The sequence below is a fragment of the Podarcis muralis genome, chromosome 6 (genome assembly GCF_964188315.1).
Source record: "Podarcis muralis chromosome 6, rPodMur119.hap1.1, whole genome shotgun sequence".
In the NCBI taxonomy this organism is placed as follows: domain Eukaryota; kingdom Metazoa; phylum Chordata; class Lepidosauria; order Squamata; family Lacertidae; genus Podarcis; species Podarcis muralis.
The window spans coordinates 90,541,826-90,561,922 of NC_135660.1; the positions used below are offsets into that span (position 1 = coordinate 90,541,826).

The 20,097-nt window shown below is 44.6% G+C and overlaps 1 protein-coding gene across 5 annotated transcripts in view; it reads left to right on the forward strand.

Moving 5' to 3' along the window:
• The window catches only part of LOC114596965 (WASH complex subunit 2C), a 45,720-nt gene that overhangs the window by 14,537 nt on the left and 11,086 nt on the right, over nucleotides 1-20,097 (forward strand). For 4 of the 5 annotated variants that reach the window (XM_077930709.1, XM_077930708.1, XM_077930706.1 and 1 more), the window contains exons 10-20: nucleotides 989-1,042; nucleotides 2,267-2,376; nucleotides 4,300-4,372; nucleotides 8,576-8,632; nucleotides 9,792-9,956; nucleotides 10,798-10,916; nucleotides 13,043-13,132; nucleotides 13,446-13,541; nucleotides 15,793-15,879; nucleotides 18,002-18,156; nucleotides 19,270-19,381. In XM_077930709.1, coding sequence (XP_077786835.1) covers nucleotides 989-1,042; nucleotides 2,267-2,376; nucleotides 4,300-4,372; nucleotides 8,576-8,632; nucleotides 9,792-9,956; nucleotides 10,798-10,916; nucleotides 13,043-13,132; nucleotides 13,446-13,541; nucleotides 15,793-15,879; nucleotides 18,002-18,156; nucleotides 19,270-19,381 — 1,118 coding nt within the window. The remainder of the gene's footprint in view (nucleotides 1-988; nucleotides 1,043-2,266; nucleotides 2,377-4,299; nucleotides 4,373-8,575; nucleotides 8,633-9,791; nucleotides 9,957-10,797; nucleotides 10,917-13,042; nucleotides 13,133-13,445; nucleotides 13,542-15,792; nucleotides 15,880-18,001; nucleotides 18,157-19,269; nucleotides 19,382-20,097) is intronic. The other variant, XM_077930707.1, reaches the window with a different exon arrangement.

Below are 20,097 nucleotides of genomic sequence, written 5' to 3' on the forward strand. Positions count from 1 at the left end.
GGGTTTTTCCTAAGGATTTTTTGGTATTTCTCTCCCAAGGCTGCTGTCCCCTCCCTCTTGTATTGGGGTGATGTTCACTTTCGGCCTGAACTCTGGAAATAAAGGGAACAAATGTGATCCTTCAGATCTCTCTCTTCTCAGGCAGGAGACTGTGCAGAGCAAGTTGTTGACAGAACTAGAGAATGGACAAGTATCATTCATATTGGTGTGCTTCTTTGTCCTTTTCCAATGTTCAATTTCCACCCAATTTCCAGTGTTTTTCCTCTCAACAATCAGCCCACCATGATTACTCACAACACTTGCTCAGTCTTTCAGGTCCCTCCACCCCTGGCCTTTTTCTAAAGATACTTCATTCTTCTGCAAACCCTGAGGTTAAGCTGAACCTCTTGACACTTCCCTCTTGTGTGTACCTGCTGCTGTTTGGACCACATAAGCCTGGCATTTTACATATTTTTACTAATTTTCAAAAACCATCAGTAGCTGCTATCAAAGAGAGATCAGGAACTAGAAAGAAGATTGAAAAATATTCCATTTGGGTAAAGTCTTTCTGTTATGAAAATAGCTTTCCCCTTTCCCTCCACCCCCCAAGAGAGATAGAAACGAAAATTTATAGCACTTGTTTAGATTATTTTTGTTAAAAGTGGGTATACCCTAACAGACCCAAGCATAAGAGAGCAACATTATGGTTTCTTTCTGGTTTTCAGTGATATGATGCTGATTGATTCTTATGTTGGCTTTGTGTGTGTGTGTGTGTGTGTGTGTGTGTGTGAGAGAGAGAGAGAGAGAGAGAGAGAGAGAGAGAGAGAGATGGTATTTTATTGTTATGGAAGGCCCTTTGAGGGGAACTGTGATAAAAATAAATATAAATATAAATATCTCATTTTTTCCTGGCTTTCTATTTATTGCTTGTCAAATGTTTCTATAAATGATGCATTGGCAAAGAAAAGTTAATCCTCAATTAACTTTCTTCTACTTCAACCATTGGTAGATACAAAAAATAAAACCACAGTGACAAATAAGGAAGAAAGTGTCTCATCAGATGGTAAGTGTTGGTTTTTTCCCATGTGTTAAGTTTTCTTTGGACGTATGGAGGTGGAATTGATGGGGGCATCACCTAGTCATTCCTATTCTAAATTTCTTAATGTTCTCAATCTTAATGAATACTACTGTGAGTTGGAAGTTTCAGGTTCCCTTTTTTCAGTGCCAAGACAGAAGAGGCATATGGAGAAGGTTGAGCAATTTCTGCATGTCTTATTGTGACTGCAGTCTTTGCAGTCTTGTTGTTGCTGTTCTTAAGTTTTAAAACGTTTCCTCTGAGATGAGGGTGCCCTTTATTGCGTTTTCACACCCTTGTTGCTCCTTTTGCACGTAACAAGGAACTACAAAAGAGCTTGACACCAAAGGCTGCCCAGTGAATCAAATGAAATGTGATTTCAGCTCCGAGTCCCAATCTGTTATTTTATCCATTGAACTGTATAGCCACAAATACAACAGATTCATTGCACTACTCTACTGTGGAATATTTAAGAGTGGGAAGCTTGAGTCTTTGTGGCCCTCAGACAGTAAATTTGTCAGAGTTGTTCTTGGCTTCTTTCTGGGGTAGATGACTTAGTGCTTCATAATGTCATGGGCTGGTTGTATGCACAGACATGGTGGGCAGAGCCAGCTGGGAAACCACCAAGGGAAGAAGGCTCAGAGCCCGGGGAGTGGTGGTGGGAGAATGATGAGTGGTCACAGTGAGAAGAATGGGAAGAGGAGCTGTCGGAAGCTGAAAGAGTAACAGGGCTCAGTGAGTTGGGAGAGTCTGGAAGAGAAGTCCAGAATCAGAGGCAGAAGCTGAAGGAGGCGAGTGGGAACAGGGAGGTCAAGAGGCAGAGATGGGTCGGTTTGGTGAAGATTCATGGGTGTCTCCCCCTCCCCCTGACTCCCAGAACGAGGAGAGACGTGAAATGGGAAGAGCAAAGACAGGCTGCATACAAGCACAGTCTCTGATCGCTTGGGGGAAAGCCCTGGAAAGGAGAAGACAGATGGCTATGGGTAGGCAGGGACCTTTAGTCTTGGCCACCCTGTAGTAAGGCCTACAGGGAATAAGCTGCTGTGCCAGTTAGGCTTGAAACAGGCAAGTCTGCAAACATCCTGCTTTTGCTAATAAAGAGTTAACTCCCATTTGGAACTGTAATTTACTAACTGGCTCGCTCTGTGACACATAGTGAACTTTTTTCCAGCAACTGTAAAATACATTGATACATGTATTCCCTCTTCCTAGATGATGGGGATATTTTTAAGCCCCCCAAATTGACGGATGAAGACTTCTCACCATTTTGCTCTAAAGATGGCCTCTTCAGTGGTGGGACAGGACTCTTTGATGATGAGGAGGTTGGTATGATTCAAATCCATGCACAGAATCAAACAAAGAGCTCAGAGATGATACCCTTCTGCTCTAGATGGTGATACCTAACACAGCGTCTCAATTACTATCATCAACTGAACACTTTTTGGAAGTCACTTATTTCTCTCATCTTCAGCATTCTTAGATATGCTGAGCCCATTTACAATTCCCCAAATATTATGCTGCACCATTGGCTTCAGTTGAGGCATCCGCATGGTATAGCCACTTTTCTTCTTTTTTTATATAAAAAAATTATTAGGTTTTTGATAATTTTATACATAAAAAAAATAACCTTTTCAAACATTCAAATATAAGGTTCTTTTGAACCTTCGGACCTCCTTCCCTCCATGGATTCCATATTTAAATATAAGTTTTCCACATCTTTTACCATCATCTATCTATTAATTAACCACAGTTATCATAAATAATTCCACATTACAAGTGTCATTACATCCCTGCCAAAGATTTTAACTCTTTACAATGGTCTTTTAAGTAAATTACAAATTACTCCAGTCTTTAGTAAATACTTGATCTTCCTGGTGTCAGATCTTCCCCATCAGTTTTGCCATCTCCGCATACTCCTTCAGTTTCATCTGCCATTTTTCTTTCGTTGGTACTTCTCCTTCCTTCCATCTCTGAGCTAGTAGCATTCTCCCTGCTGTTGTTGCATGATACAGCCACTTCCAATATCATTGTAAATGGCAGGAAACCACTTAAGGCTTCAGGAGATCCAGATGGTTGTTGAAGGCGATCCAGTTTAAAGGCAGTGGATCTAATCCTGTCCTTTTGCTTTCTTCAAACACAGTTAGGTAACCACAAGTACAGTGGTGCCTCACAAGATGAAAAGAATCCATTCCGCGATTCTCTTCGTCTAGCGGTTTTTTCGTCTTGCGAAGCAAGCCCATTGACAGCTTAGCGGATTAGCGCTACAGCGGTCTAGCGGCTTTTCGCGATCAGCTGTTAAGCGGCTTATCAGCGGAACAGCTGATAAGCGGCTTAGCGCCTTAGGAAAAGGGGGGAAAGCGGAAAAAACCCGCGGGGACTCGCAAGATTTTTTCGTCTTGCGAAGCAACCCCATAGGGAAATTCGTTTTGCGAAGCGCCTCCAAAACGGAAAACCCTTTCGTCTAGTGGGTTTTCCATCTTGCGAGGCGTTCGTCTTGCGGGGCACCACTGTATATAATTCTGTTGCTACTGTTTCATATCATTGAGTCATTGTAGAGCATTGAGTGGCTGTCACAGGCTGTTTGAGCATCTGGCAAATAAAGTTCAGCCCACACAGGCAGGTATTTTTTGCAGTTCTGAAAGGAAGAAGAGCAGATGAAACTGTGGTACCAGGGCAACTCTCCAAAGTTAGGAATTGAGTGGCACCTTTTAGATGTGGCTTGCAGAATTCCTGCTTGGGTTGAAGATAAGGGATATGAAACCAATTTGAGGGTTGTTGTTGTTTTACAATCAAGTAGTATATAAATGTTATGAGATTGAAATAAATAAATAAATAAATAAATAATGGTATGCTGAAATGGGCAACAAAGTATCATTCCTGGATATATCATCCCATAGTTTGATAACAATCCTGAAGTTGTGGATGTCCTATTATCTCACACTGGCTGATTTCTGCACCCAATGAATCTAAACTTTTCATGTTGCAATTTGCAGCCAATAAGGAAAACTAAATTAAAATGGTTCCTTCTCTAATGCTGTTTACCCCGGTAGTCTCATTAATAGCCAGGAAGCAAAATGGTGGTTTGCTACATGTCCTTGTGAAGTATATTTCCAAAATGTCACCTTTTTTGAGTCTAGCATTGTTTTATTCTGTAGCATTTGGTCCCTATTGTTCATGCAGTTACCCTATTTACCATTTATCTCATGCAGAAACTATTTACTGTTGGTCTCTCTCTTTTCATCCAGAGTGACCTTTTCTCTGAATTGCCCAAAGGGGAAGATGTGGTGGAAAAAGAATCGCGAGTCCCAATAAATGATGGTGAGGATTTCTGAAATGTGGAAACAGACTGAACTATGGAGATTTCCTAAATGTAATGGAGCTATATTAATTGGGAATGCTGGGCATGAGCATAGTGCTGATTATATGATGCATACATTAGAAGCCAGAAAACCTTGGCTTGAGTTCTAATGTGCAACTTTCCAAGTGCTTATGGTGGTGAAGAAAACCTTTCAAATTTGATAGTAGCATACTGATGGTGGGTCAAATCAAGAGCCAGTTTTGACATTCAGGAAGCAGAGCACCCCTTCAAGTGTACATCTTTAGGCCACAAAAACACATTGAATTTAGGAGAAATGGCATGCTGTAGAGGAAACTTATGTGGAAATCATTCTCCTTGACATAGTAGCTTTTGACAGTCAAGGATTCGCCCCACCTGCAAAGCAGCAACCTCAAACATCTGAACCACAGTCACTGCAGAGTTGGCTAGTGCTGCTTCTTTGTAACATCTGAAGTAGGAGTCTTAAGGAGGTTCAGGGTATAGGTAGGAGCCTACATGTTAGGAACATAGGAAGCTTCCTTGGGAACCGGAAGTTTGATTTGCACGGTCTGCCCATCAAGTCTTCGGTTGAGAGCAGTTGAGACAAAAAATACTAGGATGTCTTTTGAAGGGGTTGCGGGGTGGGACGGGAAATAGAGCGCAGGGGCAAGGAACGAAAAATGCTCAAACCCCTAAGAGCAACTAGTGAGTCCTGGAGCAAGGCTTTGAAAATGGGACACTTTTAAAACGAAAACAGGCAAAACTAAGGGGGTTATGCTTACCGTATTTTTTGCTCTATAAGCCTCACTTTTCCCCTCCTAAAAAGTAACGGGAAATGTTTGTGCGTCTTATGGAGCGAATGCAGGCTGTGCAGCTATCCCAGAAGCCAGAAGAGCAAGAGGGATTGCTGCTTTCGCTGCGCAGCGATCCCTCTTGCTGTTCTGGCTTCTGAGATTCAGAATATTTTTTTTCTTGTTTTCCTCCTCCAAAAACTAGGTGCGTCTTGTGGTCTGGTGCATCTTATAGAGCGAAAAATACGGTACTTCATAGAATCATAGAACTGTAGAGTTGGAAGGAGTTTGCAGTCCAAACCCCTTGCAATTCAGGAATCCTGCCACTACCAACCTTCTGCTTAACAGCTACACTGACCCATTTCAGCACAGGACGGCAGCTATTAGAGGCCAAGAGCCACATGTAGGCTGCTGTGGTCAGCTGTGGGAGTTGTGTTTCTCCTTCACACACCTTTATTAGCAGACCAGAATGGGGTGAGTTTGCTGAATGCCGTCTTCATCTACTGATATTTATAAAGACCATGGGTGATGGTGGTGGGAATATCTATGATTAAGTACTTCAGAGAGTGATTTGATCTGAATATGATCTAAGCCACCTGATTATTAGAACTGTATGAGCAGGGCATTTTATGTCCCTCAAACTTAGGGACATAAAGGAGGAGTTTAACTCTTTCCCCCATGTATTCAGTGAAGGGAATGATCATGAGCACCAGCTATGTCCCCAGTACCTACATATTCAGTGTTCATGTGAAGGGGGATGTACCGTATTTTTCGCTCGATAAGACACACTTTTTTCCTCCTAAAAAGTAAGGGGAAATGTCTGTGCGTCTTATGGAGCAAATATGTGATCGATTGCTGGCTCCCGCCCCGGCCCCCTTGCCCAGGCCTCCGTTGTTGAATGTTCTGCAGACAGAGACTGTTTGTTTCCCCAGTGACATGGGACTGACTGATTAGATTATCTGTCTGGAAACTGTAGAAACGGCTCCCTTTCCTTTCCTAAAGAAGCTGCAGAACTGTGGGTTGAACCCGATAAAACAGGATTTTTTCCCTTTGCAAAGTAAGCTCAACAACTTTGAGCTGATCCTCAAAAAAGGGGCTTTTCCCCTTTGCAAAAGAAGCTGCAGAACTGTGAACTGATCCCCCCCAAAACAGGGCTTTTCCCCTTTGCCAAAGAAGCTGCAAAACTTTGAGCTGATCCTCAAAAAAACGGGGCTTTTCCCGTTTGCAAAAGTAGCTGCACAACTGTAAGCTGATCCCCCCAAAAACGGGGCTTTTCCCTTTTGCAAAAGAAGCTGCACAACTGTAAGCTGATCCCCCCAAAAACGGGGCTTTCCCCCTTTCCTCCTCTAAAAACTAGGTGCATCTTAGGGTCAGGTGCGTCTTATGGAATGAAAAATACGGTACATGCATTCAGATATACGGTGCAGGTCTCCTTCAGGTTAACATTGAACGTGCAGTTGTCTTAGAGGATGTGACTTGTAGGTGTGATTGCAATCCATTCTTTGGGTTCACTGAACAGGTCTGGGGACCTCATATATCTTAATGACCAAAGTGTTGGATGTAATACTGTTCTAGGTGAGGTCATTCTTTTTACCCTTGAAGCAGCTACTGAGTGGAGGGTTAAGAGCCTTTAATGTCTGCCAGAAAAGTAAAAATAGGACAAACTGTACCTGTGAGATTTCCCTTGTATTTTCTTCGAGTTATACCTCCCCACTCCTTGTAAACTGGTTACCGTATTTTTCGCTCTATTGGACGCACCGGACCACAGGACGCACCAAGTTTTTAGAGGGGGAAATCAAGGAAAAAATATTATAGCTAAAGAAGAAGACAAGGCAGCAAGCGCGATCCATCCCGCTCACTGCCTTGGCTTCTTCTTTAGCCTTGCACAGCATCTTTAGTCTTGCGCAACGGGATGGATTGCGCCCGCTGTCCACCGGGGCTGGACTAGATGACTCCTGGGGTTCCCTTCCAACCCTGCAATTCTATGACCTCGGAAGGTGTTTGGGGTCTCCACCACTGGAGGCTTTTAAGCAGCGGTTGGGGGACCATCTGCCTGGCGTTCTTTAGCTGTGATTCCTACATTGTGAGGGGGCTGGGCTAGATGACCCTTGGGTGGCCCTCCCAACTCTATACAGTCCTACAGTTCTGCCGCAGGAGATCCACAGCCACTTCACACAATGCCCACTCCCAATTTTCATCTGAGAGACATGTGACTTCAGTGTCTAGGTAGCTACCCCCCTGCCACACTTCCCCCACCCCACTTAAGCTGAGGGAATTCCTGCCCAGAGAAGCTCCCAGCAATCAAGGAGGAGGAATCCGCTGCAGCCGTGAGCAGCGGAGGATCCATGGTCCCCTTCCTTCCCTCCTCCGTGGTTGCTTTGAAGGAGGAAAGTGGGAGAGGAGCTGCTTACACGAGTGTAAGCTGCTCCCCTCCCACATTGCTGCTTCAAAGCAATCACGGAGGAGGGAATCCGCTGAAGCCTCCAGCAGCGGAGGATCCATGGTCCCCTTCCTTCCCTCCTCCGTACTTGCTTTGAAGCAGGAAAGTGGGAGAGGAGCTGCTTACACGAGTGTAAACTGCCCCCCTCCCACTTTCCTGCTTCAAAGCAATTACGGAGGAGGAATCCGCTGCAGCCTCGAGCAGCGGAGGATCCATGGTCCCCCTCCTTCCCACCTCCGTAGTTGCTTTGAAGGAGGAAAGTGGGAGAGGAGCTGCTTACACGAGTGTAAACTGCCCCCCTCCCACTTTCCTGCTTCAAAGCAATTACGGAGGAGGAATCCGCTGCAGCCTCCAGCAGCGGAGGATCCATGGTCCCCTTCCTTCCCTCCTCCGTGGTTGCTTTGAAGGAGGAAAGTGGGAGAGGAGCTGTTTACACGAGTGTAAGCTGCTCCCCTCCCACATTGCCGCTTCAAAGGGAGCCCGGGAGGAGGGAATCTGCTGCAGCTTCCCCCACCTCCCGCAGAAGCCGCATGCTCTTTAAAGGGGCTGTGCGGCTTCTCCTGGCTTTTCTGGGAGGTGGGGGGATTCCCCCACCTCGTAGAAAAGCCTGCAGGAGCCGCACAGCCTTTAAAGAGGGCGCCGCTCTTGGGGGCTTTTCCCCCAGGAGGGAGAAGGGACTGCTGCGGCCAGTCAGTCCCTTCTCCCTCCTGGAGAAAAGCCCGCAAGAGCGCACGAAGCTTGTGTGCGGCTCTTGAGGGCTTTTCCCGCCTGACTCCCCCCCTGCATTCGCTCCATAGGACGCACACGCATTTTCCCTTGCTTTTTAGGAGGGAAAAAGTGCGTCCTATGGTGCGAAAAATACGGTAACTTATTAGAAAAATGCTCCTTCCAGTGTTCCGTTTTATAATTGATCAGAAGTAACTCTGAAGTGAATGTTTTGCATTTTCAATTTGACCGCATTATATGCTTTTTAGAGCCATCATCAAAACCTGCAAGGAAAGTTCCTGCTGGTGCAGTATCTCTCTTTCCAGGTATGAGTAATCTAGAGTTGACTTAAAATAGTGTTTTTTATACTTTCTACCTTCACATCAATGTGTCTGTTGCAAACACCTGTGCATTACAGAGGATTCCAGGGCAAGTTCTAGAACACCTGTAGGTCATTTGATCTCATCTGCTCCCCTAAGGAAAGCCTAACTGGGTGGAGCTGAAATTGGGAGGCTACAGGTTCACATTTGGCTTGTAGGCTAGAGATTCCCAGCTGTTTTATATGTGATGTTAAGTCATGACTGAGTGGGGTTGGGAATCAGTAAGCTTGCATATTCATATAGTTCTCCTGGAAACCCATCCAGTTATGATGATTTGCCTTTCCAATTTACTTGTTAATCGCTGCTGGTGTTAAATACCGTATTTTTCACCCTATAGGACGCACTGTTTCCCTTCCAAAAATGAAGGGGAAATTTGTGTGCGTCCTATGGGGCGAATGCAGGCTTTCGTTGAAGCCTGGAAAGTGAGAGGGGTCGGTGCGCACCGACCCCTCTCGCTCTCCAGGCTTCAGGAAGCTATCCGCAAGCCTTGGGAGCCCGGCGGGAGTCCAAGGCTTGCGGATAGCAGCCTGCAGCCCGAAACCCGGGGAGCGCAGCGGGACGCGCCCCGGGCTTCGGGCAGATATCCGCAAGCCTGGAGAGTCCGGCGGAAGTTCCTGCCGGGCTCCCAAGGCTTGCGGATAGCAGCCTGTTCTGTGGGCTCGGGTCAGGGGAAGCCCCAGCCCAGCAAGCTCCGGGAGCAAAGGCGAGGTTGTGCAACCTCGCCTTCGCTCCCAGCCCCCCAGCCCCGAGGCTAAAAACGAAGCCAGGACAGTGAGCGGGATCCATCCCACTCGCTGTCTTGGCTTCTTTGCTCTTTGGGGCTCGGGGGGGAAATACTTTTTTTCCTTTATTTCCCCCCCCCCCAAAAAAAAAAAAAATAAGTGCGCCCTATGGGCCGGTGCACCCTATAGGGCGAAAAATACAGTAGCTAGTGATAATGTTCCTAATGATTTTTAAAAGCGAGGTCTAGAAGTCACCATTAGCTTGTCCAATATTTGCATCAGAGATTTGGAGAGAACTTTTATAAACGGAACAACAGTTAATTAGTTTCAACAATAATAGGAACTTCAATTAAACATGAGATGACAATGTATGTCCTCTATAGGTGGAAATGATGTGTTTAGCCCCTCCTCGTTTCTAAAGGGGAAAGAGGATAAGAAACTGGCAGAACCTGTCACAGATAAGGCACCTAGACATGAAGATGTTGGGCTTTTTGATGATGATGATGGCGGCGGCAAGCTTGAGTCAAATAAGAAAAGTTTCATTTCAGGTAAGCTGCTGCATTCCATTCATTTGGAATCTTCCTTTAAGCATTCTGATAACTTGTTCTTCCCACAAAGCCTTGCTTGGAACAGAAGTGCTGAAGAAGTCTTTGGTTAGAACTTTGGAAGGAGAAGTGTGGCAGCAATGGGTTATTTAATCATTCCAAGCAATGCCAAGCAAATCCAAGCAACATAAAGCCACCCTTTGTTATTATTTGTTGAATTTAGATACAGTGGTGCCTCGCAAGATGAAATTAATCCGTTCCGCGAGTCTCTTCGTCTTGCGGTTTTTTCGTCTTGCGAAGCACGGCTATTAGCGGCTTAGCGGCTTTAAGAAAAAGGAAACAAACTCGCAAGACGTTTCGTCTTGCGAAGCAAGCCCATAGGGAAATTCGTCTTGCGGAAGGACTCAAAAAACGGAAAACCCTTTCGTCTAGCGAGTTTTTCGTCTTGCGAGGCATTCGTCTTGCGGGGCACCACTGTACTGCCCTAGACCCAGAAGTCTCTTTATATTTAAGACTGCCACTTCTTTTAGTGCCTTGTGCCTTTGACAGTAGCTCAACATGCATAAATCTAGCAGGTGAAGCTTTTGTTGGTGTGAAAGTAAAATGATGGGACAAGCTTCCGTTGTAATATGTTTGAATTACAAGCTCCTGTTGAAAGGTCCTTGACATGTATTGAGTAATAAACCTGGGTTTGTGACTATGCACTGTTTTTCCGATGAGTATGATATGATATGGTGCTTTAGCCATAAGCCATTGCAAATACAATAAAATATACACAGTGCCTTTGATAGTTGACTCCTTTCTTAATGAGTTAACAAAAAGTAAACATTTTGTTTTTAAACAGCCAAACCTGCAGCTGATCTCTTTGAAGGTGAGGAAGATCTGTTCAAGGAAAAGCCTGACATGACCATTGTTACAAACAAAGCAGCTAAAGAAAATAAAGACTTTACAGCAGGAGATAAGGTAATCAACATAAATAAACTTTTTTTAAAAAAATATAATAATGACAGATTCTCAGTTCATTGATCTTTCATTACCCAGCAGCCTAGGGAGAGAAAGGGGTGGTTTCACCCACTTTTGGCTGTCATTAAGTTCACCAATGGCTTCTTCCTTGGACATTTCTGTCATGCAAATCAAAACAATAAAGGTAAAGGTAAGGTAAAGGTACCCCTGCCCGTACGGGCCAGTCTTGCCAGACTCTAGGGTTGTGCGCCCATCTCACTCTATAGGCCGGGGGCCAGCGCTGTCCGCAGACACTTCCAGGTCACGTGGCCAGCGTGACAAGCTGCATCTGGCGAGCCAGCGCAGCACACGGAAACGCCGTTTACCTTCCCGCTGGTAAGCGGTCCCTATTTATCTACTTGCACCCGGGAGTGCTTTCGAACTGCTAGGTTGGCAGGCGCTGGGACCGAGCAACGGGAGCGCACCCCGCCGCGGGGATTCGAACCGCCGACCGAATCAAAACAATAGCTGCTGACAAATCTACTCTTTCTGTAAAGGATTGTGAGATCTTGCTCTGGAGAAAGCTGTGTTTAAAAAACAACACTTTTTACTATCAAAACTTTAAAAAGACAGCAGCACTAGTAAATCTTAATACAGTTGTACCTTGGATCCCGAACGCCTTGCGAGTTGAACATTTTGTCTCCCGAACACCGCAAACCCGGAAGTGAGTGTTCTGGTTTGAGAACGTTCTTTGGAACCCAAAAGTCCAACACTGCTTCTGAACGGAAGTTGAACGGACTGTCAGAATGGATTCTGTTCAACTTCTGAGGTACTACTGTACAATAACACAAGACATACTGAAGAAGAACAAAAAAAGTTATTGAAATGGCTTAATAGAAAACCTAAGTAAGTACAAAACAGAGAGTGAGGCAGAAGGCAATAAATGAAAAGGAGGAACATAGTCTTTTTCGTGGCATCAGGGGAAGGTGGCATGATTTGCACCAGTTAAGCAAAGTTATATGTTACAGGTAATGCCAGATAGTCTTAACTTCACTAGCATAAGTGGCTTTCTATGTTGTTTGCTTACGTGCATCATAAAAGTCCTCCAAGTGGCAGCAAATCCATTGGTTTAAGCCAGGGCTTTCCAGACTTTTCAAGTTGGTGGCACACTTTTTAGACATGCATTATTTTGTGACACAGTAATTCAGTTTTACTAGCAAACCAGAGGTTAAACTAACCCCTTTCCAGCCTTGGGAGGACTGAGGGGAGTGTTTGTGTGACACACCTACATACTGCAGCCGACACGCGAACGTGTTGCAACACACGGTTTGGAAAGCTCCGGTTTAAGCAGTCCCCTTCAAACCTTAAAGATAATGGATTAATTTTTCTGAGACAACTAAGAACAAAGCTTTCTTATACCAGCCATTCACATTAATAACAGAAACATCTATCCTTCCTCAACCAGTCTTGAGTGCAACTGAAAGGAAAATTGCCAGATATTTTTAAGGGAGGTCAGCATTTATTCCTGGAAGACACAATTTGGGATGTAGGATCAGTGAATTACCAATAATGATTCCAATTTCCCTAAGAAAGTAACTACTTGGCCTTTTTACTTCTCACATTCTGCATAGTCTTCTTTTATATGAGCAGGACATGGATATTGGGTTTCTCTAGGCTTGGCTTTTTTTTTTTTTTTTGCAGCAGTATTTTGCAGCTTTTTTTTGCAGCAGTATTTTGTAGAGATGAAAAAGAATACAAAGATAAAGCTAACAAACTGACAACAGAAAAAGGCACATTTTGAGTAGCAAAATTGGAAAAGCAATTACAGTGGTACCTCGGAAGTCAAACAGAATCTGTTCCAGAAGTCCATTCAACTTCCAAATCATTTGGAAACCAAGGCGCAGCTTCCGATTGACTGCAGGAAGCTCCTGCAGCCAATCAGAAGCCATGTCGGACATTTGGGTTCCAAAGAACATTCCCAAACCAGAACACTCACTTCTGGGTTTGTGGCGTTCGGGAGCCAAAATGTTTGAGTTGCAAGGCATTTGTCAACGACTAGTTGAGAACCAATTCCAAAGCATGATTATTTGCAAAACCTTTGCAAATCAACATAAATGTGTGCGTGTGTTTTGTTGTTGTTGTTTAAGAGTCAACCGTCTGCTGAAAACGTCCGGTCTTCAACTCAGACATTTTCCAAAGGCCACAAAAGCCTGTTTTCTGATGAGGAGGATTCTGAAGTAAGTAATTACCCTAACCATTCACTTTTGCACCAAACCCAACCGAGCTGCAAACTTGTCAGTGGATTTGGCCTGCGTGCCACAAAATATGTTTGGTCCACCTTTATGTTGAATGCCTGCAGTTGTGCCTCCCTTGTTGTCTAATCAGCTGAGTAAAACTACTAGTAGTGAAGGAAAAGGTAAGGTTCCCAGAAGTCCACAAAGAGAGAATGCTACCCTTCATGTCTGCCCATTGATGCTGAATATTCCAGATGAGTAAATGTACTTCTGGGGGTGGAAATTGCTGATACCAGCTTTCTTTTCTGTCCAACAGGATTTGTTTTCTTATCCATCAAAATCAAAGAGTTCATCTTCTAGCAAAGTGACAACAAAGACATCACTATCTTTGTTTGAGGACGAGGATGAAGAAGTAGGTGTTGCCTGAAAGCACTAGGTTCTACTTCAGGATAAAGTATGCTTTTGGATGCAGGCCTGCATGACACAATGCCTGTGGGCTGATTGTGGTTCTCCCTTCTCCCCCTATTTGTGTCCCTACTGGGGATTTCCAAACATCAATTGTTTGCAGCCCATTCTTACCTCTTTGTGGGGAAATTAACTGCCTGGCCCCACGAGCCCAACAGCCCAACAACAACAACCGTGGAGAATGAACGTGAGGAAATATTGCTCTTCCTTTTCCTGGACTTGCTGGCATTTGGTGGAATTGGTGCCATCTTTGCCTGCCAGCCGGTCATGAAGTACCTGCATCTGAGACTCTCTCTAGGTCGAATTAATTGCTGGGTAGGGGAAAGAGCCTTGTGTGCCACAAACTTCAACAAGGAGGAGTGGATATAAGAACTGGGAGCACGGAGGGCAGTAAGACCAAATAAGGAGCCTAAAGGAAGAAAAACGGGTGTGACTGAGAAATGAAGCAAACAACAAAATAGAGTTTAACACAGATGGAAGTTGCAGGATCTCAATCAGAGAGCAACTACAAAGGTTTTGGGGAGCCCCAATACAGCATAGGACATACAGTGGTACCTCGGGTTAAGTACTTAATTCGTCCTGGAGGTCCGTTCTTAACGTGAAACTGTTCTTAACCTGAAGCACCACTTTAGCTAATGGGGCCTCCCACTGCCACTGCGCCGCCGGAGCACGAGTTCTGTTCTCATCCTGAAGCAAAGTTCTTAACCTGAAGCACTATTTCTGGGTTAGCAGAGTCTGTAACCTGAAGCGTATGTAACCCGAGGTACCACTGTATAGGTCTTCAGCTGGGGGTGGGTGGGCAGTGGAGAGCTCAGCTTCATTCTTTCAGAATTTGATTCTTCAGGAGCCAGTCTTGCTTAAACAAGTTATTTGACATTAGGGCCACTAGACAAACCTGGCATTGATGGGAAGTCATGTCTAGAGGGGATCTCGGAACGCAGAATGTAAGACATACTTAATTTAGTCATAGGTAAAAAATCCTGAGAATTCCAATTTCCTTTCTGAAGTATCTAGTCCTCATGGTTGCTTGGAAATGAAAGAGGAGTTGGGTAACATTTTTATCTATAAAAGGATAAAAATACTTTCTTGAAGGCACCCACTAGCTTTCATTGGCTCCAAGTCCAATAAATTACCGTATTTTTCGCCCCATAGGGCGCACCGGCCCATAGGGCGCACCTAGGTTTTTTTGGGGGGGGGTAATAAAGAAACAAATTTTTATTTCCCCCCCCAGGCGCGGGGCTGGGGCGGGGAAAGCCCGAGCTTCCCCCGACCCCAGCCCCCAGAACAGACTGCTATCCGCAAGCCTAGGGAGCCCGCGGGAAGTCGCGCCAGTCTCCCCAGGCTTGCAGATGTCTGCCCGAAGGCTTCGGGATGCAGGCAACTCCGCAAACCAGGTTGGGGAACAGCAGGATGGCGGCGCTCCGCCTCCCCGCTGTCCCCCGAGCTTGTGGGGCTGACGGTGGGGAGAAGCGCGTTTCTCCCCACCACCAGCCTCCAAACCAGGTCGGGGAATAGCGGGATGGCGGCACTCCGCCTCCCCCCTGTCCCATGAGCTTCTGGGGCTGCCCGATATCTGCACAAAGCCCGGGGCGCGCTGTGCAGCACGCCCCAGGCTTCGGGATGCAGGCTGCTATCTGCAAGCCTTGGGAGCCCGACGGGAAGTCCCGCGGAGCTCCCAAGGCTTGCAGATAGCTTCCTGAAGCCTGGAAAGCGAGAGGGGTCCGTGCGCACCGACCCCTCTCGCTCTCCAGGCTTCAGCGAAAGCCTGCATTCGCCCCATAGGACGCATACACATTTCCCCTTCATTTTTGGAGGGGGAAAAGTGCGTCCTATGGGGCGAAAAATACAGTAACTTCCCTGGTTTTCTCTGGTTACTAATACTATTGAGCCAGCAGCTATTTCAGTCTGTATGGGGGGGAAAGTGAACACAAACAGATTGTGATGTGCCTCCAACACATTGTACAATAAAGAGCACATTCATGGAAATCTGGAACAGTCTCACATAAGGGTTCTGAACCTGTTCAAAGCAACATTTGGGACCTAGGACTAGGCAATGAAACATTTGAGGGGGGGGTCACCCTTGACTGTCTTGATGCACGCTAGAGGGGCATGGCTCCCACCTATACAGTTTTTTGTTGAATGCCACAGTGATTGCATCTTTGGGGAAAGTAACCATCTCTTCCCTTTGCATTTTCTAGGGACTCTTTGGGTCTACGCCTAAGGCACAAATTTCAAAACCACCAGTAAAGAAAGCAACCAGTTTGCTCTTCAGCAGTGATGAGGAGGTAACATGTGCAGAGGTTGTTAAAGGGTGGCTGGTTTTATAGCTCTCAGTTAAGTGAAAGTGATATTATTTAATACAGAACTTTCACTCTCAGGTTTCGTTTTCCGCTTCTATGTGTCAGAGCTGTCTGTGCAAAATATTTATTTCAGCTGTACTGCTTCAGAGTCAAAGATTTTACAAGCAGCCGTAATGGGAAGGCTTTTCCCTGAGTTATTTAAAAAAAAGGTTGTTGTCAAATCTGAGATAGTACTCTAAGCCCCCTATAATAAGTATATTCAAAACTAACAGCCTCTACAAAACTCAAGGCAACGTCCCTTAAAAAACTCCAGGCAGCATCTTCTGAAAACTGGTTCTTCTGTTCAGAAGATGAGAAGTTGGGCACATAGAAGAAACATCTGGGATCTAGAGAATTTCTGTCGGAAAGGTCTGGCAGAGAAAAGTTGCCCTGCAAATTTTCAAAGCTTGAGAAACTGACGTAACTGGGTAGTAAAACCTCTGTACTTCTAAAAGTGTCAGGTCCAGGCTAACTCCATTGTTGAGCAATTAGGGAACCATTATGAAGTAGCGTGCAGCATAAACACCAAAGGGTTTTGTGAGAGAATAACTTGACAACATCTTTGGAAATTGCTCTGTTGAAGTACATGTATATAAGACATCACAGTCCACGTTGTCTTGTTAAGATGGGTGGAGAACCTCCAGCCCCTGGGCCAGTATTGGTCCACAACGCCATTTCCCCCAAATCATGCTCACCCACCCATCAGCTTCTAGATGTGAAAGGGTCTATAGTTCATGGATATAATATATGCCGTTATCGTCAAAGGCCGCTAGTTAAACCCCTGGCATCTTTTGCTGAAAGGCTATCTTACAGCAGAGCTGGAAAAGACCCAAATCTTATAACACTTGAAGTTTAATGGTGAATTTTAGATATGATGGAGATGTAAAAGATTAGGATTCTTATAAAAGATGCAGGAGGAAATGATTAATAATAGGACCCATGAAGGGAGGAGGGAAGTCCAGGAGATTCTTTGGAATCTTGTCTTTATGTCGCATGTTTGTGATTGTAAATTTTTAATTTGAAAAACCAAATAAATAAATTTATATAAAAAAGGGAAAGACCCATATCTTAGGTCTTGTAGAACAACTAGTCTGAATAGACTAAACTAGGCTAGGTGAACCAGTGACTTGATTTGGTGCAAGACTGTTTCATATGTTCGTACGAGAACTATGCTACAGCTTAAATTAGCTTTGATTTAATGCACCCAAGAAAGGCAAATGCTAAGCATTCTGGGGGGTTGACTTGGCTGAACTTGATCATTGTGTTTCACTGTTCTGGTAGCTTCTCGGTTAATCACTGTGTTCAGAAATACTTCATACATGCCTAATAATAATAATAATTCATTATTTGTACCCCGCCCATCTGGCTCGGTTTCCCCAGCCACTCTGGGCGATTTCCACAAAGACCAAAAATAAACTTAAGATGTCACACATTAAAAACTTCCCTGAATAGGGCTGCCTTAAGATGTCTTCTGAATGTCAGGTAGTTGTTTATCTCTTTGACATCTGATGGGAGGGCGTTCCACAGGGTGGGCGCCACTACCGAGAAGGCCCTCTGCCTGGTTCCCTGTAGCTTCACTTCTTCCAATGAGGGAACCGCCAGAAGACCCTTGGCCCTGGATCTCAGTGTTTGTGCAGAACAGTGGGGGTGGAGACGCTCCTTCAGGTATACTGGGTCGAGGCCGTTTAGGGCTTTAAAGGTCAACACCAACACTTTGAATTGTGCTCGGAAACGTACTGGGAGCCAATGCACGTCTTTCAAGACCAGTGTTATGTGGTCTTGGCGGCTGCCCCCAGTTGCCAGTCTAGCTGCCGCATTCTGGATTAGTTGTAGTTTCCATGTCACCTTCAAAGGTAGCCCCACGTAGAGCGCATTGCAGTAGTCCAAGCGGGAGATAACTAGAGCATGCACCACTCTGGCGAGACAGTCCGCGGGCAGGTAGGGTCTCAGCCTGCGTACCAGGTGAAGCTGGTAGACAGCTGCCCTGGTCAACCCAGTGAATTTGAGGAATAGGATAAAAAGATAACCTCTGGTACAACAAAGGTATGAATAATTGCTGTATTTTTAGGACCACTGGAATATTGGCCAAGAGGTCAAACCTGCCTCTGAATCCAGCCAGAAAAAGGAACCTACAAAATCTGCCTCTGCTGCCAGCCACACAGTTAAGACCGGTCTCTTTGAGGAAGAAGGCGAAGAAGATTTGTTTGTTATCACTAAAGACAGGTAAAATGTGGGCATTAGAAATGTATCTTCTATTGCAGCCGCTGTGTCTAGTTCTTCCCTTGGCAATGGATATAGTGCTTTTTTTAAACACTTTTCCCACAGGAATAAGCCAGGCAAGAGTGGATTAACTCCGTCTACTGCCTAGGCAGGCAAAATTTTGAACTTGAAGCAGCTTGGACTTTTTGCCTGCTATTTGAATGTACATTTGCAGTTTTAGTTTGTTGTGTTGGTTTGTATGCCTTATTTCACTACAGTGCTTTCTATATAACTACTGTACTACTTTGTTTAGCCACTTTAGTAACATAACTTTATGTTGCTGGTACACAATATACAATAGGGGTCCCACAACAAACCTGGTTTGCATATGTTGCTTGAGCCTGTGGTTAGCTCTGGATTGAGGGAACACATAAGAACAGTTAATTATTAAGCGATAAATACCACTAGTATATGTTGAATTGAAACACAAAACATACTTAATTTCTATTCATCATGTTACGTTGTTTAATTAACAAAATTATTCCACCTTGTTGCAAAACTATCATCCCTCTGTTTTTGTTGCAGTAGTCAAATTAACTCATTTTAACAAACTGCCACAATTTTTCTACACATTCTTTTGCAACAAATACTTTAGCTGTGGTCAACGTATAGGAAATCTCTTCTATTCCCCCCCCTAATCCTTTCCCATCATTTAAAAGGAAAAGAGTGGAGGGGGACTTTATGAAGTAGGCTTTTAAAAAATAAATAAATATGACTTTAATTTTTTCCCAATACTTTGTTTTGTGTGTCTGTCTGTCTATCTATCTATCTATCTATCTATCATCTATCTATCTTACACCCCCACCCCCACTGCATCATAATATATATCACAGACATATACAGCAATATGAAAGCATAAAACCACAGGCCAGAGGTTCCCTGCTTATGACCTAGAAGTTTGTCCCCCTGTGTGGAACCAGTGGCCTAAATTTCAGGGATGGGCCATGGTTACTTATCCTACCACTGTTGTAATCAGCAGGCAGGCATTGCACTTGGATCTTGTACCAAGAACTGCAACATTTGATAATCTGATTTGTGTGATTTAATGGGGCTTTTTTTTTTTTTTACTTGTTGCAGTCAAAGAAAACCGCCCAAAGCTGCGCTCTTATTCCAAGAAGATGCTGTAAATGGAGACTCATTCTTCGGCATTCAACCGTCCCATCTTCCATCAGGTGTACAAGAAGTAACGGTATATACAGCTCAAATACAGCGTTCTAAAGTGGGAATTTCTCAACACTTTGCTCCCAACCTTTTTTCCAGAGGCTTCACAGCTCTGCTCTAATCCCCACATATTTCTGCTATTCAAAGGATGGAGACATGCTCTAACTCCCTCTGCCTAGTCTCTTCACCACAAATGTGGAACCTGTAACCTGCCAGATGTTTTTGGACTACAACTCCCATCATCCCTGACCATTGACCAATCCGGCTGGGACTGATGGAAATGAATTCCAACAGCTGGAAGACTGAATTCCAGCAACATCTGGTTGACTACAGGTTCCCCAACTTTACACATCCAGTGAGGATTCTGGAGAGAAAGCCAGGCAGCTGCAGCCAGGCAGCTGCAGTCTATAGCTTATCCTTAGGCTGCTTTGTGGGAGATAGTGCCCTCCTTAGAGAAATCCGAGAAAACCAGCAAAAATGAAATGAAATTTTGTCGCACATTAAATCCTGACAAATTTATTCTGGCAAAAGCATTTATGGACCAGAAGCAACCTCATCATATGAATTGCTGTAAAAATTATCTTAAACGTGTCAGCCATTCTCAACTGAATGTGATTCTGTAACACTCCATTTTGCATTGTTGAAATTGGCAAGTTTTCCAAGTCCATTGAGAAAGGGGTGAGTTCCTTGCCCTTCATTGTTAGCTCTTTTTTATTGTGGTTTTCTTTATTTACAGTATATACC